Genomic DNA, 22,218 nt, shown 5'->3' on the forward strand with positions numbered 1-22,218 from the left:
CCATCAGCAAGATTGTGCTGGTCCAAGTTATTCCTCATTTTCTTCCACTTTAATGAGCTTTTTCTAGTTTCATCTATCACTGTCATTACAATTGCACTGGTAGCATGATGCCCTCCTTCTAATGGTACACCAGTCATAGCAACAAAAGATACGTTGAACCAGAGGGCCAATTAGAAGCAGATTATTATCATTACTTCTTCAGGTTCCTGCCATTACTTAAATTGTGAGTTCCTTGTGCAAAAACAATAAAATCAGCAGGAGTTGGTCACATGATCTCCACTGAAGTGTCATTTGGATTCTCTCTCAGTAGGAAAATGTGACATTTCCGTACCAAATGTCTAAAAATCTCAGTGAATATCGAGAAGGCAAACATGTAATGTAATTTGGAAAAGCACAAGGATCTTCTTTTTCAGCTGAAGCTTCACTGCTGTGAGTAATTCCACATGATGGTTGGTGGTATTTGTTTTCCAGACCCCAAACACACTAAACATAGTGACTACAGCAGGATGGTTCACAACGAGGTGATTATTAAAGATTACGGTACAATGTTTCATCAAAAATGTCCCAGCTCCTGGTTTGGACACCATCTGCTGCTGTGCTGACAGTAAGACAGTCAACAGGAGAAGTGAGCAATCACAAGAGGTCAAATTTAGCACAATTATGGCACGATGTCAGGCCAACAGGAAGTTCACTTTTGAACTGCTGTTAAACTCAGAGTTGACTGGTTTAAATGGAATCTTGAAACAAGTCACATTGTTTAAACCATCATTAACTAAGAGGGTTTTAAAGGCTTTGCATCTTAACACAAGTGTAAAAAAGCTGTGTGACACTTGAGAGAATTTTGAATAGCTGTTGGCCGCCCAGCTCCAATAGAAGGTATACAGAAAGATACAAATACAAACAGGAAGTTGAACGAAGATAAAGTCAAGCAAACAGCTGTGTCTGAGGTCAGACTGGAATAGGAAGTTTAAAATGTGTATCCTCACTGGTATTGCCTGTTGGGGACCTACAGGCCCTCCAATCCCTGCCCCTCTTCATGCTTCTTTTACAGCATGAAAGGATAATTCAGGGTAACTATCAGAATGGGTGAACACTACAATCACAACTATAGGAATCACTCACTGATAAAGTAAAAGAAAGAACCCTCGTCTGTGACCAAATCTACCTCAAAGGTAACTCACAAATAACAACAGCTTATCTTTTGCCCAAATATTTACTTCACAAATTGTTTTAATCAAAATCTGCAGATTTAAAACTGTAATGATGTTATGTCACAAACATGTCAGCTTTTCAAACAACAGCGAATGGTAGTTCCCTCAAAGTGAGGGACTTTAATCGCCCATTCCACAAGTAAACACAAACAGAAATAGACAGGCAGACTGCTTTCCTGGACTTCCCCAATCTGAGTCCAAACAAAGTTCCCACCACAATCCCAGGACTGTCAAATACCAAACGACATTATCCAGAGACTACAACAGTCCAACTCAGCCTCTATTCATCGTCTGAACTCCTTTGTCAAGCTGGATGCTCATAAATCTGGTGGAACATAAATGAGAAGCAAAGCAGATGAAACACAAATCAGATTTTTAATGTTCACGGTCAGCCTCTTTCCATCTGGAGCCATGCACCCATCCATCCATCCATCCACGATGAAATTGAGATGATGGCTTTGACCTTGAGAAAACTAGGTCAAGGTCAAATTTCAACTTTTGTACACTCAGGAACTGGATAAGATAAAGAGACGAGGAAGAAGGCCACTGTGAGTAAGACCATATATCAAAGGTAGTGCTTTGTTCTACCTATACTTTGATTTACCCTGACCTATGAAAGAAGGTCAGGGTAAAATTCTGAATTCAGGGGTGTCGTGGAATGTTGCAGTCTCTGACTGCCTGGGTTCTAGTTACTATTGTTTCATTAAAGAGCCTGAATGACAGAAGAGAAGCCATGATTTATGTTTTCCAAAAACTACAAAAGTATTTTAGGACTGGCAGAACGTTTACAGGCCTTTTCACTGATTTGAAAGAGGTTGTTTTTCCCAGATCTCTTGAATTTCATTGAGATATTTATTAGTTTGCAGCTATAACAATACCTTTCTCAGTATGTACCTAGACAGGGGGGTATTATGAAGTAGCACTCCCTGTTTGGTGATCATCATTTTCAGTTATATTAATAAGCCTGACTTCACAAAAGCAAAAGCAGAGCTGTGGCCGATGAGCATCAGACTCATGGAATGCATTGAGTCAGTCTATGGGAACCAGAAATATCTGCATGACATTGAATGCCAATGCATCTCATAAATACTTATCATTTTATTATGTCAGTAGTAATAAATAATGGGTAAATTACTTTAAAGTTACTGTAAAGAAATCTTTGTGTTTCACTTTTAAAAATTGGAGGACACTAAATTGTGTTCATTAAAAGCAGCACATAACTGACTTAGAAGCATGAGTATTTATAACTTCCCATAAATAAAATAGAATTATAGTCACTAAAACGCTGACGTCATGGTCCTTAATGTTACAACATGTGGACGACTAGCAGGAAATGGTCACATGTGGGACACTCAGCATAGTTGGACATGAAACTATCAATAGAATGGCTGTCTGGAGCATTACACAATGTTAGTTCATCATATGAATTGTGACACAGAGACTTTTGACTGAGGTCATAGAGGTTACACTTCAACTCATACTGAATTTTCACAATGTGTTTGAGAAACACAGACTCAGAGAGAGATAATTAGACGAAATTAGCTCTTGCCCTCAGATATTAGATATCAGAGTGATCATCGTAATTAGGCTGGTAATTGTGGAGCAGAGAGAACGGTACTACACTGCGAGTCAAGTCTGTGAGAGACAAAGCATCCTTGGCTTATTGGGTTTGAGAATGTTCGATGCAGACAAACCCCGATGGTTAGTACGACTGCTGTGACTGCTGACCAGGTTTTACAAAGGTTTCATTACTAAAAGACTCCCTTTCTTTTTCCCTCACCTTGTAGATTCTGAAAGGAGAAGTCATTTCTATGCATCTGAAGTACCGCTATTGTATCCACAAGGTGTCATTTAGTTTATTCATAAAAGCTAATCAAGGTGCGTAAAATTCGGCAAAGGGTTTCAGAATGTAGCGCACTGGTGGTGAAAGTCATGGCGGTTACTCTTTATGAGAAAGCAGTGTGGCACAAATGATGAAGAAACAAAGAGCTCCTCTGTGGTCTTGCTTAGTTTTCTTCTATCTTTCCATGCAGCATCAGTATCAGGTTCTTTGTCGGGTACTAAACCAGATCCTCAGGGGGGTTTCTCCTCTGCTGGGGTAGAGGATTAGCTGCTTCACTCACTCACAGACTCCTCTCTGCTTTCATGTTACTGGTGAAATCTGAAATGTACCAGAAAAACCAAGAAAACATTCTGAAGTTGAATCCATTTTTAGTGTCTGTTGGGATTACTCTGGACCGATCCAACACTTCTTTGTAATTTATGGAATCAGTTTATTAATGGCATAAATGGGCAATTAGACTTTCATAGCTTTGACTGCATTCTTTCCTTAATACATTGCAAACCCATTTTTCTGGCCTCCTATTAAATTAAGATAAACAATTGACATGTTATTTACTGTATATTGCTTTGTCATATTTTTCTACATCCACTTGTGCGTTTTCCACCCCGAAATGAAGGCAGCATTTAAACCATGGAATGGATTGCCTGAATTGGAAGCATGTGACTGTTTTTACATAGAAATAATTCAATGAAATAAAGGCTCCTAACTCAGTATAATCTAAAAGTAATAATAAAAATGCACAGGCTCAACGTTCATGTTCCCATTGATTTGGGCTGGGGTTAGGGTTGTGGTTAGGGTTAGGGTTAGGGTTAGGGTTAAGGTTAGGTTTAGGGTTGAGGTTAAGGTTAGGGTTAAGGTTAGATGAACCTAACCCTAACCCCTGACCCCAACCCTAACCCTAAACCCAACCCCAACCCTAACGATAACCCTAACTCTAACCCATAACCCTAACCCTAACCCTAAACACAACCCCAACCCTAACGATAACCCTAACTCTAACCCCTAACCCTAACCCCTAATCCTAACCCCTAACCCCAACTGTAACCCTAACCCCTAATCCTAACCCCAACCCAAACCCTAATCCTAAACCCTAACCCCAACCCTAACGCCTAACACTAACTCCTTACACCTAACCCAGGGTTAGGGTTAAGGTTAGATAAACCTAACCCTAACCCCTAACCCTAAAGACTAACCTTTAAGCCTAACCCCTGCCCTAACCATAACCCTAACCCTAACCCTAACCCCTAACCCTAACCCTAACCCTAACTCTAACCCCTAACCCTAACCCTAACCCTAACCCTAACCCTAACCCTAACCCCTAACCCTAACTCTAACCCCTAACCCTAACCCTAACCCTAACCCTAAACCCTAACCCCAACCCTAACCTTAACACTAACCCTTACCTAACACTAACCCTTAACCCTAACCCTTGAATTTAACTTCAAGAGACTTCTTCAGTTGAAGAAGTCTCTCAGATGAGAGACGAAACGTCTTCACGAACTTTCTTAACGTCCCTAACCCCTAACCCCAACCCCAACCTTCACCATAACCCTAACCCTAAGTCTAACCCCAACCCTAGCACTAACCCCTAACCTTAACCCCAGGGTTAGGATTAGGAAGGTCAAGCTGTGTGTGTGTGTGTGTGTGTGTGTGTGTGTGTGTGTGTGTGTGTGTGTGTGTGTGTGTGTGTGTGTGTGTGTGTGTGTGTGTGTGTGTGTGTGTGTGTGTGTGTGTTTGTGTGTGTGTGTGTGTGTGTGTGTGTGTGTGTGTGTGTTTGTGTGCGTGTGTGTGAGTGTGTGGCAGTGAACAAAGATGTTAGCTGGTTAGCACTAAGGTTAATGGTTAGATTAAACTAACCCTAACCACTAATCCTAACCCCTATCCCCAACTCTAACCCTAACTCCTAACCCTAACACTAACCCCTTACCCTAACCCCTAACCCCTAACACTAACCCTAACCCAAGGTTAGGGTTAAGGTTAGATGAACGTAACCCTAGCCCCTAACCCTAACTCAACCCCTAACTCTAAAGCCTAACCCTAAAGCCTAACCCTAACCCCAACCCTAAACCTAACCCTAATGCTAACCCCAAACCTAACCCCTAAACGTAACCCCTAACCTTAAATCCTAACCCCTAACCCCAACCCTAACCCCAGCCCTAACCCTAACCCCTAACCCCAAACCTAATCCTAACCCTAACCCCAGCCCTAACCCTAATCCCTAACCCCAACCCTTACCCTAAACCTTAAAGTAACTTCTAATCCTAACCCAAACCCCAATCCTAACCCCTAAGCAATGAAATTGTGTGTGTGTGTGTGTGTGTGTGTGTGTGTGTGTGTGTGTGTGTGTGTGTGTGTGTGTGTGTGTGTGTGTGTGTGTGTGTGTGTGTGTGTGTGTGTGAGTGTGTGTGTGTGTGTGTGTGTGTGTGTGTGTGTGTGTGTGTGTGTGTGTGGCAGTGAACAAAGAGGGTTAGCTGGTCAGCACTGTTTATTTGTGTGTTCAAATGATTTTTATCTTTGCCAGAGGTCTTGTTTTCACCTGTGAGCTTCTGTTGGTGGTTTATCAGCAGCATCACACACACAAAACCTGGAAGTATGGGTCTTAGGGCAGAAAAGGACCTGTTATGTTTTCATGTAGACGAGGATTAAAGGGCAGTTTTCACTTTCTTTATAATAGACACGGGGCCTTTCTTCAATATTTCAATTTTATTAGCGCACACACACTTCAGATTGTCAGTATGGATTACAATAAGACGTGCAAACTCTGACACAGACTTTCTGTCCTATGTCCAAAGGTGTAATGACATCAACACATGAAAAACATTGTGACATTTTGTTGACTTTAGGACAGTTAGCTTGCAGGGAACAAATTATGTAGTTAAAGTAGATGGAGGTTGTGGCCAATATTTGCTAACGTAGTTTCGGAACATTACTAGTAATATTTTTAGGTCTTGTGTGACCGTGTGCACGTCTCTCCAGTCAACCCAATTAATCATTCTGGTTTCAGGTCATCATTAAATACCTCATTAAAAATATAACTGTATGTTATTCACTTTGGATTTATTTTGATGCTTTCAGGACTGATGGACTTGAAATAACTTTTTGTGAAAAAATTAGGTATCATCACAAAATTTCTGTTGAAAACAAGAAAACGTTGTATTTCAGTACACTCAAATGGATCTAGCGAAAAGGAGAATTGACCTCTTCTCCTGCTGGTCTTGCATGTTTATTGGAATTAGGGCTATAAATGAGACTGCTCAGGAACGGGGAGGGTAGAATGCACAGTGGCAAAAAACTGTGTGTGTGTGTGTGTGTGTGTGTGTGTGTGTGTGTGTGTGTGTGTGTGTGTGTGTGTGTGTGTGTGTGTGTGTGTGTGTGTGTGTGTGTGTGTTTATCTTGGAGCACAGCCAAGATTGAGGTGGGGTTGGTGGGGCAGTCAGCATTTTTTGGACGACATGAAGGAGGCCCCACATCAGTGAGCTTCCTGTGTGAGGGCTATAAAAACACAACCAGGCCTAAAGAATGCCAAGTGCTCACACATTCCTGAACAGCCTGTAGGTACAGGACAGCAATCATGTGCCCCTCTTTAACACGAATTAAAAGACAATACGGTCACCAGTCCTTCCTTCCAGTCCCTTCCCAAGTTGTTTGAATGAAGTCTTCAGAATCTGTCAAAGGGACCTGCTGTTAACCCTTCACCCCTGAGAGACCAAGAAAATTACAATCATGTAGCCCAGCAGATTTCTAACCATAAGCAAATTATTCTCCCTAGACGGTGACCTGGGACTGACACTCGATAGAAAGTTAATCCTCTGGGAGACGCGGACATTAATATGTTCACTTAATGTGACACAACATTTACATTTATTCTTTTCCTGATTTTGGCAATAGATGAAAACGACCAAAAGCAAGAATTATGTGGGCTCTGAATATCAGTTAATTCATCTTCTTGAACATGTAGTCATTTCCGTCTTGTCTTCAGCCGCTCAATCCAAAGCTAAGGCTCATGGGTCATGCTGAAGCCTATCCCAGCCAACTATGACTAAGAAGCGGGGTACACCCTGGACATGTCGCCAGCATATCACAGAGCCCAGTTAATGAATTAATAAACATAGTCATTAGGAACTTGTCTTATCTGTTCAGAAAATTAAATATTAACATGAGCAGCAATCAACTCAGTTTGTGTGAAAGCATCATGACAAAAACCCTTTACTGCTCCACTCCATTCATTAATCTGAGATTATAATTCCAGTGATTGTGGACCATATACTGTATAAAACAGTTGATAAAAAGCCGACAGACACCCATGCCTATTGACAAATCTGTGAGATGGCAGAAAAGAGTCAGAACATTTTGACACAAGCAGTGATTCTTTGTTGTGTCTGCACACATTTGTTACGTCTTCCTAGAAACACTCAATTTCTTTCATATCAGTAAGAAAACATATACAAAAATGGATGAAGCATTTGCTGCTGCTAGGTAATAAATGCTACTAGCTTTGTTTCTCCACTGTGATGTGGATAAAGTTAAAAGGTCACATACAGATTTCGCTGAGGCACTTTTTCTTTTTCCACTGCAAATAAAATAATGGAAAAAGTAATTCAAACAAGTTGGATTATTCTGGAGTCTTAAATGAAAACTCATTTGGTGGGTGATAGTTTTGGCGGGATGCTGACGTCGCCATGCCAGCGACGTTTAAAATCTATTCCAACCATCGCCACCTGCACTAACTGCCTGGTGCTCTGCTAATCCTGAAGATCAGTGCATTTATTTTAGACAGCGTGAATGTAATTTTAGCATAAAAACATTTTTAAACGTCTGAGCCTTTTTTAGTTCCGGGCTCGTGTCCGTGGGAGTGGTGCTGTGCTGAGGTCAATGGATGATCTCGTAGGAAACGCTGACCTGGCTCACATGTTGTGTTAATCACACTTCCTGCAAAAACCCAACAGGTCTTGAAATGTTGACCATTCAGCATTTAATGTGGGCAAGTTTTCTGTTCCTACACAGAGAAAAAGAAAACAAATGTACTAATAAAATAATGCAGCGTTGCAGGAATCAAAAACAACAAATGATCCTGACTAAACCCAGACTGATTTCCACCGAGTGGAGACTGTTGAGCAGTAAACTGGGGATTGATGTGTAGATTTAATTAAACCAGCTGCACAAAGCTGTTCCGGTGGTTCTTTAAAATAACACATGACAGAGTTGAATCATTTTAGGTATGCTGCTTGTGAAGCAAACAACAGAAGGAGAAAGAAAACTGGTGTAATTGTTGTTTTTAAAAACAAAAATATTTTTGACATCATATTTCCAAGCAGACGGTTACACAACCGCAAGACAATCGTGACAGGAAAATGTGACCATACAGTTTTTCACAGCGATGACGATGACAGTATGTAAATCAAAATGTCACATGATTGCTCTCTCTCTCTTTCTTTCTCTCTCACGCACACACACCAACACACACACACTAGTTTTCAGGAAGGAATAGTACCACTGGGAGTGTAATGTGAGGTCAGCGTTACAAGGAGCCAAATTTCCCCTGAGAATCAAGGAGTGGGAGGTAACTGCAGAAAATCCCAGAATGCTTTGCAAACAGGCCCAGTGCAATTGAAAGACGGCTACTGTTCTGTTAAACTAAGTGCAGAAATGTTACACATCTTCCCAACTAGCAACGCAAAAATGTTGAAGATTTGTAGGAATATCTGTTTATTGTCAAATGCAAGTATTTTACCCGCCCTCATCTCAGGTAATTTAAGACACTGAATGTATTTCATGTATCTTTGGCATGCAGATTGTGTAACTTTCACCCATTCTTTAGTTCTATCCTGTAACCAAGGTCAGAGTTGTCACAAGCTGATGACGCCAGCAGAGACAGACTTGCCTCAGCAAAGCAGACATCTAATCTGATTTTCAGCAGAATGCAGCCAAACTGCTCTGGGACTGAGTGACCTGACTGCTGCATACATTTGCCAATGTGTAAATGTCTCTGATAATTATGTTAAATATAACTTATCTACTGATGACATGACCCATTTCCTAGAGAAAAGATTTCAACTGCTACCGCTTGTTACTCTTTTGAGGGGCAAATACAAAAGTGAGAGGCGCTCCAAAACCAGGGATAAGATTGGGCCTTGCTTCTGTAGGAGGAAATTTAGTGGTGGAAAGTCCCCCAAACAATTGATCTCATTTTGTGTCAACCTGGTTATGGTCTGTATTAATGGCTATGCTAATTGGCTTCTGACCCGTGCTTCAAAATTAACCTCCAAATGGGAGCGACTGTCTGGTGTTAGTGTTGTCAGAAAGGAAATAAGAACATTTTTCAAAATGTTGCACCGTTACTTCAAACTGTCTTGTTCATATGGAAGCAACATGGGGGATGGAGGGCACAGCTGTTTCAACACATCATGCAAGAATAATATGTTGGGGTTTTTTTCACAATTACACCGTGACTGGAGAGTTCTGCAACACAACCATTTCCTTTTTACTGAAATCAGGTTTTGCACTTTGTATTTCAATGTAGTAATATCATGAAACGAAATATGACAGTTTAAATGTCAAAGCTGAAGCCATGGGAGGAAGTCTGGGTCAATGTCAAAATGGCATCTTTTGAAATTATGTTATGACATTGGTAGTGTACTAAAGTGAATGGTGAGGAGTTGAGGTTACATAAATTAAAGACAACTTGGTCGTACTTGATAAACATTCATTTTCACAAACAGAAAAGGGGCCTGAATTTCCAGTTTGGGAGGTTTTTGACTCCTGAATAGAGCCAGAGTCTCACGACGATTCATTATAAACGTGGTGCGGTCGAACTAGCGTGTCAGTGCCAGATTATTGAGTCATTACCTTTTGTTTGTCAGTAACTATAGAAACTGGTGGAAGACAAATTTCTATGATGCAGAAGTAAGAATAACTCACAGATAACTGATATTCATTGTCTGTGGTAATAGGTTTCATGCACCAGAAGTTTGAGAATGTGGAATGTGGTCCGCTGCTGACAGATAATATCTAAAACTCAATCAGAGGTTGACAAACTAAATTAAGACTGTAGTGAAAGAGAATCCATTTTCTTGTAACTGTGCTGCAGTGAACATGCTGTCAAAGCATTTGCCTGTTTTTGCACGAGATCACATGAGTACACAGTGTTGCTGAATTAAGAGCAGTTATGTGAAAACCTCCCCTAACAATCCCTGGAGTTTTATGAGCCTAGCATTTATCAGGCTAACTCTTTCAGCACGGTTTCTTATGGCTGATGAGAAGTGGAATGAAAAACAAGAGCACCCATTTCCACAGGCGCTGGCAGTTCTGACAGCCCAAGGCTGAGGCACAGCAATACAAGAGACTGCGTGCATTATGTAGAAAATGAAAAATAGAGATCACAGGAGAAAAACAGATGACAGGAAAGAGAAGGGAGTGGACTGATCTTACTCATAACTGAATGTTATCCATGCTAGAACAGTAGCAGGATGAAATTAGGACTGAGAGGTGTATGGAGACTTCATTACAGCATTTCATTTACATTTAACTGCATCAGAACGGTGACATTGAGGTGTTATTAATATAAAATAAATTAAAACAAAAAAGTCATATGTTAATCTCTTTGGAAATGGATTAATTAAAACACAATAAATAAATTATCTTGTCAGATGCTCCACTGCCTCATCAGAGTACACTAAGGGTCAGCACTGAATAAAAACAAACGACACTATGTAAGACAAAAACATTTTGAATAAAAATCCAATGAATAATATTAATAAGCACTGTCAGCTATTTGTATTTAGACTATAAGATGAGGTGATGGTGAATAATAGGAAGCCCTCCTGGCAGGTTCGGGACTGTTTCCTGTTCACTAACGCTCTGTGTTGTGTTGTGTTCAGTCCAGCACTCCTAACAGTGTGCAGATGTCCCAGATGGGCTGAGCTCTGCGCCGTCAGCAGATCTGTGAGCTACGTGTGAACCGAGCCTCAAACATCGACACGACGCATCAGTCCTCTAGAGCCACAGCCTGAAACCTGCAGAGCTGCAGTGTTTTCTTTTACATGGCTGATAGGACGTCAATGCTGTGACTATCTGAGGCGCTTTGAAGGATCGACTGACAAACAGCACATACGGAACGTTATTAGGTCCCCCTCAGATTTACTCAGGCTCATGCTGTGGATAGATATCAGATGTACCATCATACAAACAATTCCCTACTTAGATACTGGACAAGAACACAGGGTTGAGCTTCCTGCAAAGGAAGAGTTTATTTTGCTTCTCCGTTACAATGCAAGTCCCCTCATGATGCAAAGAACATCAAAAAGATGACAAACACAACTGTCTATAAGTGTGTTATTAAAACGAATGCATTATTAAAACAATGAAGAACCCTTTCCCCCTACAACAGCCTATCTATGAACACCGCCCTCGAATTGAAGCAAGAAAACCAAAGCTCTGTTGACATAAATTCAGATATCCAGCGTAGCGACAGTCCACCGTCCTCCCTTACTTCCTGCCAGCTTAAAACAGCACCATGTGGTCTGTGCACTGCTTAAGGCATGGGTTCCTGTTATCAAAGTAGGTAATCTCTCCTTGATCCTCATTCTGTCACTCAGCAACAGAGGAAAATCCTTTCACCATAAAGGAAAAAAATGCCACAAACTAAAATTATTATCTCCCAGACAAAAATAGTGCACACATTTAAATGCACAGTGATCTCTCAAAGACTGCAACATGTTTAGCAATGTAAAAACACGTAGAATATATTTGTACATATACAGTGTATAAAGCACTTTTGTAACTACTACCAAAAATGACCAGAGTGATGTACTCAGAAGGCACAGAGAAAGACAGTGGTGACACTGGCTGCTTAGTGATAAGAGGGTAAACACGAATCCTGTTGGCCAAAGAGGGAGATGTGGAGTGTTTCCGGTGGGAAGGCTGTTCTCCAGCTGCTCCTGGAGAGGCAGTCAATTAAAAACAGTCAATTAAAAATGATGTTGCAATGCTACAGCGTGATGTTTGACATCTTGCTCCAGGCATGTAGGTGTCAGAGGATGCAATGTCCTCTCTCTGCAGGTTATTACGTTGATTAGATTAAAGTCACACGCACAGCGGTCGGGTTGTGCATCATCATTTTCTCTGATTCATCAAATCTAAAAGCCAAAAGACTGGCTTGACTTTATCTTTAACAAGGACATCCAGTCCCTAATAAACATGGCAAACACGCACAGAGAACTTGATCTTGTCGTTATTACTGCAGCATAATCTCCATGAATGTCCCACCGTGCTGAACGAACAGCGTTCAGCAGTGTCTGGCTGTCGGCTGCGCTCCACCAGCTCGGCAAAGGGAGTTCCATGGTCATGGATTACCAAAGTCTAAACCAAAGGGCTTCTTAAGCGTTGTCGTATTTCTGCAGCGCCTCTTCTAATTTGCCCGTGATTTTTTGGTAGAAGGCGATCTGCTGCTGTAGGTAGTGCTGCATCTGCGTCTTGAAGTCGCGCACTCGGATCTGGTGGAAGTGCTGAATCTCAGCCAGCGTAGCGAAGGAGATGATGTTGCAGCGCTCGTTGATGCCCTCCGACTGAGCCCGGTCCATTTTGCCCTCCTCCACGTGCTTCTGGCTCTCTTTCACCTTCGTCAGGGCTCCTGTGTGGAGAAATAAAGTTCAAATTATAATCAAGATGGACTTTTTTTTTTGTTCCATTTTTATTGCGACGTGTGAGAGTAACTACTGCAAAGAAAGAAAAAAAAACCCACACCAGCAACACTCAATAAGAAGACAAAACAATCCAGAAAGTATCCCACAAGGAGGCTACATTTAACTTGAATACCTCAAACAGACATTTGATGTTCAGATCTGTTCAACGGGGTCAATAATCTCAATAACTTTTAATTTAACTTCAAAAGGTAGGCTAAAAATAGAAACTTCCAGAACAACATCAGTCTCTAGTTTGGGAATGTGAGTGGGTTTAAGTAGATTCAGTCGCTTCAACGCTCAATGCTAAAAACAACCATTTAAGGGGATTTTGCTGCAGCATGATACCATCGACCAGCACCCACCAAATATGAACATGTCTGTTTTGTGGGATATTTTGTGCTGCTGATGTCACGGGTGAGTAATTTACTGCCCGCTAAAGTTTGATGAACACAGGGTCTGAACAACAGGAAAGTAAATGACGTACTGACATGAACATGAGCTACACATGTTCCCACATCCTTCAAGCTAAACCCCCAGACTCATCAGTCACAGTGACGCGACGTTCACTGACACGTCGGACAGAACTCACGCTGAATGCTATGACTCCTCCAATGAGACGTCATGGGAATACATTTAATAAAGTATTGATTCTGAAGGACTTAAGGTTCTAACCACACGGTGTTTGAATGAAATACATCTGATCTTAATTTTTCAAATTTACACTGTCACGCAAGATCAATGTGATCTCTACCTTCCATTCCGAGACTTGTATTCGTTGTGGTTAGCTAAACACTTCAAGTCGAAAGAAGCCCATATCCAGCTGACATTAGCTTCGCTTTATCTGACAAGCCATTGCTGTGAGAGGTATGAAATCATTTTAGCGTTGTGAAGTCAATCATAGTGGTTTAGCCACAGACGCTGAAGAATGAACAGTTATTACTGATGAGCTTCAAGAGATCTGAATGGGAAACCCCTACAGATGACTGAAAATAATACACAGCAGCCTCTGAGACAGACTGCAGTGTGTGACGGTCTTGAGGTTTCACTCTGTCAGGAAGAGGTACTTGTGGCTTTTATGGGTATATATTGTTAAAAGATTGAGACATGATGATTACAAACCTCAAATTCTGACACTCAGTGAATGGTCACTGCTGTTGCTTCCTTTAGTCTCTGCAAATAAACTGCTGTATAGATTTATTTTACAGAATAAGTCTTCACCAAGACTGGGTTCAAAGCAAGAAATTCAGCCGTCAACTTTCCCGAAAAATGGTTCACCAGGGGCAAAAATGGCAACAAGAAAAGGAGCTCATGAAAGCAGGAAGCAATGTTATGAGAAATAAGTGCCAAGAATCAAACGAATGAGACACTGACAGGAAATTAGCTTCTGTCTGATCCAACCATTGAAAATGTTCATACGTTGCAGAAGGAGTCAAAGGATGCGCAAGGGTTGTGATCAGAATGTTATCTTGTGTGTGTGTGTGCAGAAAGCATTTGTGTTTTTCGTGCCATTCCCTGATTTCTATCTTGATTGGTGGATTTTCCTGTTTTAGTAACATTACGGTCTTCCTTCTGGACTAATGTAAAGACATCACATGGTTCTAAAAAGCAATTACCATCAAAAATGCTGCAGATTAACTGATCATGAAAGATTTTAATCTGAGACGTTTTAAACGTATTTTGCACTACATCCATTGGATCTCTTCTCGATCCTTGTCTGATGTTGTAGAAACATTCGTCAGCTCAGTATTTTGAAACTCTCCAACAGTTGTGTAGGTCTGACCTGACAGACGTGTAATTGCTAGAAACGCCTCAGATGGCATGTAGTAAGATGGCCTTCCTGCACGACTTATCAGCTGGTGATTGAGTATTACAGAATGGAGTTAGGGCTGAGTGCATAGATCAGATTTGGGCCCTTGAGGAACGCAGCAAATCTTCACACATCGACCCTGCACAACATTTGCAAGTGCATTATGTGAGAAGCATCACCTGAACTCGTTTCCTGAAACAGAAGACTTAACTTCCCTTTTATTGCACTCTTCACTTCTGTCGAACCTTGAGGTACCCTTTCTCTTTACAACTCAAAATTCTCACCATGTTAGGGTATATTACAGAACCCAGGCTAATAAATAGAATGAAATCCCTCCTGTGAGACATCTCTTACAGAGATGCCAGCCTGCCTCCTGGCTGGAGACCTCTTGGCTGCAGTTTAACCCAGATCTTTGAAATTCCTTCAGTGCAAAACAGACTGAATGTATCAGATAGAGGCGAACATTACGGAACAGAAACCAGGTGAAACAGAGAGTCTTCAGTCTCGGACAGCTGTCTGAAGACTTAAATACAAATCCCCAAAGTGTTTACTGTATCTGTGAGGTCTCTAGCTTCCTGTTCTTTCAAAGCCAAGTTGTGGACTAAGGAGGAATAATTGTTACCATAGAGGATTTCTGAGAAAGCAAGATAGTCAGCAAGATAGAAAATACAGAGCCGCAGCAATTTTACAGCTGCTGCCGGGAAGCTTTGTCGGCCTACTGCCAGCACACAACCACCTACAAGAGTTCTACAATAGAGCTTCAAATGAAGATTATTTTCACTGTCAATAAATTAATCATTTCTGGATCAAAGAGATGTGCAGTCAAAGACATCTTATAAAAGAATTTTAAAATGTCCATTGCAATATCCCAGAGAACGATAGGAAATCTTTATATCGCTTGTTTTGCTGGTGGAGCAGCAAACCAGATGATGTGTGTGACAGATGCTGTGAGTTCCTATAGAGGGGATGATCCACAGTGACTTCCTGGAGTGCAACAGCTTTAGTGTGACCTCCATATACGATATGTAATGTTACACAGAATTAATTGTGCAAATAAGGAAAAAAAACAAAACACTTTTCTGAAACAACGGCAGTTTGAAAAAAACCAACCATTTGAAATGTTGCTTCTTCTGTCAAACAGATTAAAAATCATCTCAATAACCTTTTTGTCTTTTAAGCACATTGTCCTGACTTTTCCAGTCTAGCTCTTTTGAAATGCATATTTCATCATAATAACTGCTCTTTCAGATGATTTTATCATCTGATAATAACAGGTGATGATAACAGTTTGTATTTGATAATGACAGAAATTGAGGTGAGTGATATAAATATATTAAAACTATGGCAATTGACGATGCGCCGCCTCGAACTACTGGCCGACCCCAGCTTCACCTGGAGCGATTAATGAGGCTTGCAGCATCCTGCACGGTTTTGCACTGAGAAGCTATCCTGAGGAAGGTCCCTGAAGGAATCCTCCCGGGGTGTGTGAAGGTGGCACCGAGCCATGCTGAACTAACTGCAGGCTGCAGCTCCAGCTCTTACGTAATCCCTGGTTACACAACCCTGAGCTCCTGCCAGCCTGTGACCTGAACAACCAGCGGCAATCCCCATCTCATCACTCCACCAGCCGCCACCCATTGGTGCTTTAGCAGGCATTTATCCAACAACACATCAGACATGCACACAGGGAGTGTCGACTGAAAGGGCGACACAACTAGAAAACTTCATGTCTCTTAAAATTTGCCCTTATTATGTGACCTACTATGTGGATAAAGTGTCGTTCTTCATGATGTGTTGATATTTAGAATAAAAGACGTACAGAGATCATCTGTACAGTCCAGATGGACACTATGAAAACCAAGTGAAGCAAGCAAGTCACCGATTTAGTAACTGATGAACTGACCTTATTTCACCAGAGGTACGACTGATCTTACCTTCCTGTGTCTGAACGTGTTCTGAATGCAGCCTATGCTTTCAAGCAGATTAAACCAGAGAAACAGACAAGTGCAGATTAGAGTGTGTAAATGTGATTGAGGGCGTACATCTATGTGTGTTCTTTACTGAAAGTAGTCTCTTATATTCACCTGATAAACGACTCTGGGCTATATTTGCTAACATGCTCTGAGAGCAGGTGGTGCTGTTGGTTTAGCCACAGTGATAACACACCTAGGACTAAAGTTAACAAGTATTTCTTCTTAAAACTGCTGCCAGTGAGATCAAACGGATTACGTGTTGGTTGTATTTGACCAGACAAATAGTCTGTGAGCTGAGAATATAATGACGTGTTTTTGTGTATTTTTGCCATGACATAAGCTGCTTTTTCAAGTTTTAACTTATTAGCTTAAATAAAGATGAATAAGATCATTTAAATGTTCTTCAGGACATCTCAGAATCAACAGTAGAACCTGTATTTGGATTGTAACCAGCAGGCATTTACAGTGAGTGCAGCAGCTTGAAATAATAGGAACATTAATGCCATCAGAGGCCATACGAGCAGAACAGGACAAAAATACATGATAAACAGTTCAATATGTTTGTGAAAGAAGAGCCAGTTATAATTATCCCCGTCCAGCTCCCGGCTACTGATGTCCCTGAGGAGGTGGGGATCGATGGTGTTTACAGTCCCTCTGTGGTAAGGTTTTGACTCCTCTCTCCTTAGCGATGATATAAAATAAACACCTAATGTCTGACGTCCCATTAGCTCAGATGCAGGAGCTAAAAATGTAATTCAGCCATTGACAAGAATGACAAGCAATACTTTGACAGAGTTCTCCTAAAGAGAGCAAAAGTGACAACGACTAGAGGACTTCACAAAACAATCTCCTGCATGTGGCTGATGACCGAATGTAGTCACCTTGATCTGAACGTGTTTTGTTCCTGACTTTTAACCCTGATCACAGCTCCAGCCATGGATCGATAAAGCCCTTCTGCGTCCCTGCTGGCCTACCCGGCCCAGTTTGTTTCTACGCGACCACCTCTGCTGTGGAGATGTGCACTCTGGTTAGTGATAACAAAGAACGTGGTCTTTCAGGAGAGGAAAGCAATAAGCCTCAATATGCAACTCAGGAAAACTAGTTGTCATTTCCGACATAATTTTATCAGGAAAGGCATTTTAAAACTTGAGCAGCAGATGGGAAAGGGAGAAAAAGGAGTGTTTAATTAAATATTTGAGACTGAGAAAAAGCAAGGGCAGACAAAAGCCCAGGCAACAGGCCAAACACACACATTCACAGGGCGGGTGAATGTTTAAACCACAGCTGAAAACCATCATCTACACACAGCAGTGAGATTTACCATCATTTAAAAACCATCCAACTTGTCACAAACCTCTCTCCCTATCAGTCATTCCACCGCAATTATCAGTGCTGCTTAGGGGCAGTTCAGTCCACTGGGTATTGGGCTGGGTACTAGAGGATGGCCGATTCAAGGCCCATTAGGACCAAAAAGTTTGCCAGTTTGCCTCCTGAACACTGCTGAGGTGCCCTTGAGCAAGGCACCGACCCCTTACAAGTTGCTCATGGGGGCGCACCAAAACAAAAAAACACTTGGACATAAAGGTAATTTTTAATTCAACGCACTAAACACGGCTTTCCTGTCATCTGCTGTATCACCTGGCTTCACCATCAACTCTGCTTCTACCCTGCTTCACTTCACCTTTTCTCAACATTGTGTCTGCAGCAAGGTCCTCCATGTGTGCTATTAAATCACGAGTTTATCTCATACCAGGCAACAGGCCAAGGCTTATCACACCAAACTGTGAGCCTACGTGGCAAACCTGATTGGAGCCCAAAGTCTGTGCTGTTCCTACAGTGTTGTCCATTGTTGACAGAATGGACGCAGAAAAGGAGGTTAAAACAAGCCAACAGGAAAAAGCCTGTCACTTTGAAAAGCTATGGTATGACAGTCAGTATTAGGATTGATACAAGCGACAGATTTAACAGTTAAGTACTGGACACCACTGGAGAATCCGACTGATCCTGAGAATCATGTTGTTTTATATTTCAGTGGGAAAGAACATTATATATGAGATGAAAATAATTACTTCATATCCTATTTTATTGTTAGCAAACCTACACAAACCTATGTCCCACATTCTACGTTTCAGCAAAAAGCAGATCTTTTACCACAAAAGTTAAACAATACTGTGCCTCTTGTGTAACGGGAACATTTTGTTGCACAGTGTGAACAATAATTGGGCTGGGGTCATGCAGAGGAGCAGCCTAGATTGCTCTAACACCCACTTTATGTGCAAAGACCACAAACCCCCATGGACAATCATCTACATATCTTGTTCTACATGACTGTGGTGATGGACGAGTCAGCCCAGACTGACTCCAGGGCTCTGATGTGTTAGACTTCATCAGTAATGGAAAGTCAAACAGAGCCGAACAGGCACTGACCATCGCAGCAGGTGCCACAAGCGGCAGCATGCACACCAATATCCAAATGCAAATAGGAGATATTTGTTTTACAAAGTGACCTCAGCTTTAAGGTGTTTTAGACAAGTCGAACTGAAAGGAAGTGAAAACACCAGCGTTTCTGTGTTTCTCTCTGAAACATGGTGATTGTACCTCAGCCTACCTTCATAAAGGAAATAATGTTTGGATACAGGATTTATGATCCTATTAATAGTAAACACTATTGTAACTGAAACACTGAGTTTATGATAAATTCCAGGAGAGATATATTTAGCTAAATTTCATGACTTGTGTTGTTCCGACTTGAATAATGTCCATCTTCCACATTACCTTTGTTTTTGTTTGTTGGCCATGTATGTTAATGAGCAAGTTATGTTGTCTTTGGAGTTATTTGTCCAAAAATAATCAAAGTCGATACTGGTCACAGAGAATCTCCTTTGAAGGGAATATTAATCAAATGAATCCATGGGTGAAAATGGATTAAAACGGAATGAGTTGTGAGTTATTTACCTTTTTGGACATGGATGATGTCTGGGTAGTTTTCCAGGTGTCCTTGGTAAAGACCTAACAAATCCATAATGACGTCCAAATCCTTGCTAGGCTGCTCAGCAAAGTATTCTCCAATTGCTTCGTAGGCGTCCCCGGTGTAGGATATTGCCTGGTTGAGTCCAGTGGAGTATGTCTGCTGGTCCATCTCAAAGGCTTGGCTGAGGACCTTGAACGACAGGCCCATCTTCTGATACTCCTTCTTAAAGCCGCTGATCTGCTTGCGGGCAAACTCACTGACAGTTGCATTGAGCTGCAAGGTGCTGTCATCCATCCTTTTGGTGAAGGTCTTGAATCCATCGATTTTGCTCTCGACCTCCTGGAAGTCGAGCGGAGCTGACGGGGTGCTGATGGTAAGGAAAAAGTTGGCTCCGACCATCTCGTCCTTCTCCGCCTTCCTTTTCCCCTGTTTCCAGGCCTTTTCATCATTGCAGCTGAGGAAGTGCTGGAAAACATCACATCTGGCCAGGACAGGGTGGCTGGTCATGTGGTTCATCCACCATATGAGACCTTTCCTCCGCTTGGAGATGAAGTCCTCCTCAAAGCGTCCTGTGGCCTGCTTCTCTGGGATGTGTGGCACCGAGATGACAGGAAACTTCTCCACCAGGCGAGCGTACAGCCAGTCAAAGTGTTTATACCTCCTGTTGACCTGGGTCTGCGTGTGGGTGGGCGTCAGCTTATAAGAGATGTAGCTTTTCATGCCCTTGAATTTGGTCTGTTTAGTCGGATCATCAATCGTGCACGAAAATGGATAAGGGTTCTCCTGCCACTCAGGACCATACTGACCCATTATAACACAGATCTTATCCCCATCCTTCACAAAGCCTGAAGCCTCCCCAAGAACAAACGCCTCTCCTCCTGACTTCACAAAAGTGGAGAACCTGTTGAGGTTCCTGCTGACCGTGGCGGTGCTCTTCGAGTGCTGCGCGTTGCCTCTCGACATGGAGGACGTTGACAGACTGTAAGTGGATGGGCCATTGCCTTCAAAGTCGCGGTACCTCCCTGCTGCAGTCCCTGGCTCATCCGCCACCGTGGAATTATCATCCCAGTCATCATCCCAGTCGTCATCGCTGCCCTGGTTTGGCAGCTGGTAGGTGTGCTGCTGCTGTGGTGGAGGATGCTGTTGGGTGTGCGCCGTGAAACCAGACGATGGAGATCTAGAAAAGTTATCAACTACATTCTGAGAGCCGTCAAAGCCTCCCGATGGGATGTTGGTGTATCGGGAGTCCGTGAAGGTGTCCCCAGATGTGCTGGAGCTGCTGTTGGCGCTGAAGGCGGCTGCGTCTCTCAGGATCTCCACGTAGGACGCGGGGAACAAGCCCCGCTCGCCTTTGCTGTTCGCCCCCTCGAACCAGCCGTCAATGTCCTGCTCGCTGTACAGAGTCAGGATCTCGTTCTCCCTCACCGACACCTCTCCTGGGTTTTCAGAGTTGAAGTCGTACAGCGCTTTGGCTCGGAGCGCCATGATTCACCACAGCTGGGGGAAGAGCAGGACAGCGGGGGAAGTTCAAGCTGTCCGATCCGGGCAGGAGGAGGAGCGGCCAGGCTAGCTCATCCGAAGCTACCCTCCAAAGTCGGCGTATAAACTTCTTCTGTTAGCAAAAAGTCCCGTTTGTGTCCCTCTTCGGAGCAGTACTCGTCTCGATCAGCCCCCCGTGGAGTCGGTAGAGGTTTTCATCCAGTGGTTGCAGTGTGTGTGTGGACTGGACGGGTATTTCCACTGTTGCACCACCAAGCAGAGCTCTGCAGTCCCCCCCCCCAAGGTCTGAAGCTTCTGCCCGACGAGCTCATGCTGGAGCCACAGGGAAGTCAGGCTGGCTAATCGAGGGCAGAGCTTCAAAGCGCTGCGATCTCGACAGGCAATACAAATCAACTATCTACAATAAAAGTGTCCAAGAAAAGTGCCGGCCTTAGGGGCTACATTCTAGCCCATAGCCCATCGTTACAGAAAGATTAACCAAAAATAAACCTGCAAGAAAGTTGTCCAATATAACGTTTCAACGTTTCAGCATCGATTCCGTAATGCCCACGTAGGAACGAACGAACGAATGAATGAACGAATGAATGAATGAACAAACGAACGAATACTTTAATAATCCCAAGGGAAATTATTGACTCTGCTTACACACATACAGTCATAAACATAAATTACACAAAAGAAATGCACATGAAAGTTATAACAGTTAAGAAGTTAAAAACACAGCAATTCGCCGCCCTGGTTTTCGTTTTATCTTTTAAGATAATTCAAAAGAAAAGTTTTTTTTCTCAATTTGTCTTTACAGACGTGACCCTGATTTAATTTTTTAATTTCAAAATGTTAAATTCACAACCTAAAATTTTATGTTCACAGTACAACTGACATCCTTGAGGAGAGAAAATGCTGCGTGCATTTTATGTGTCCAATTTCACATAAAATCTCAGAACATCTGAAACAAGTACAGTGTGAATGTACATATGCATGAATCTCAAAGAAAAAAGAAACCAATGGAGTCAGAGACTGCAACACCCCTGAATTCAAAATGTTACCATGACCTCCTTGCATAGGTCAAAGATCAAAGCTAGTGCTCTGACCTAATTTCATAGATCAAAGCACTAGCTTTGATCTATGGTCTTGCTCACACCGGCCTTCTCCCTCGTCTTTTATATTAAATGTCCCTTACCTATGAAAGTAGGTCAGTGTAAAATTTTTATTTTACGGATGTTGCGGAATGGT

At 42.2% G+C, this 22,218-nt stretch overlaps 1 protein-coding gene across 1 annotated transcript; it reads right to left on the bottom strand.

Moving 5' to 3' along the window:
- Positions 1-5,639: 5,639 nt before the first annotated feature.
- snx18a (sorting nexin 18a) lies at positions 5,640-21,472 on the bottom strand. Its single transcript, XM_068310069.1, has 2 exons — positions 19,470-21,472; positions 5,640-12,682 (listed from the first exon to the last, which is right to left on the bottom strand). The coding sequence occupies exons 1-2, from the start codon at positions 20,968-20,970 to the stop codon at positions 12,429-12,431; spliced, it is 1,755 nt and encodes a 584-aa protein (XP_068166170.1). The 5' UTR covers positions 20,971-21,472; the 3' UTR covers positions 5,640-12,428.
- Between the last annotated feature and the right edge of the window lie 746 nt (positions 21,473-22,218).

Source organism: Antennarius striatus, chromosome 3 (assembly GCF_040054535.1).
Source record: "Antennarius striatus isolate MH-2024 chromosome 3, ASM4005453v1, whole genome shotgun sequence".
NCBI classification, from domain to species: Eukaryota; Metazoa; Chordata; class Actinopteri; order Lophiiformes; family Antennariidae; genus Antennarius; species Antennarius striatus.

Coding starts and splice junctions, on each gene's coding strand:
- snx18a (XM_068310069.1), bottom strand. CDS start 20,970: ATGGCGCTCCGAGCCAAAGCGCTGTACGACTTCAACTCTGAAAACCCA. Junction 12,683..19,469: donor CATCATCCATGTCCAAAAAG/GTAAATAACTCA, acceptor TTCTCCACACAG/GAGCCCTGACGAAGGTGAAA.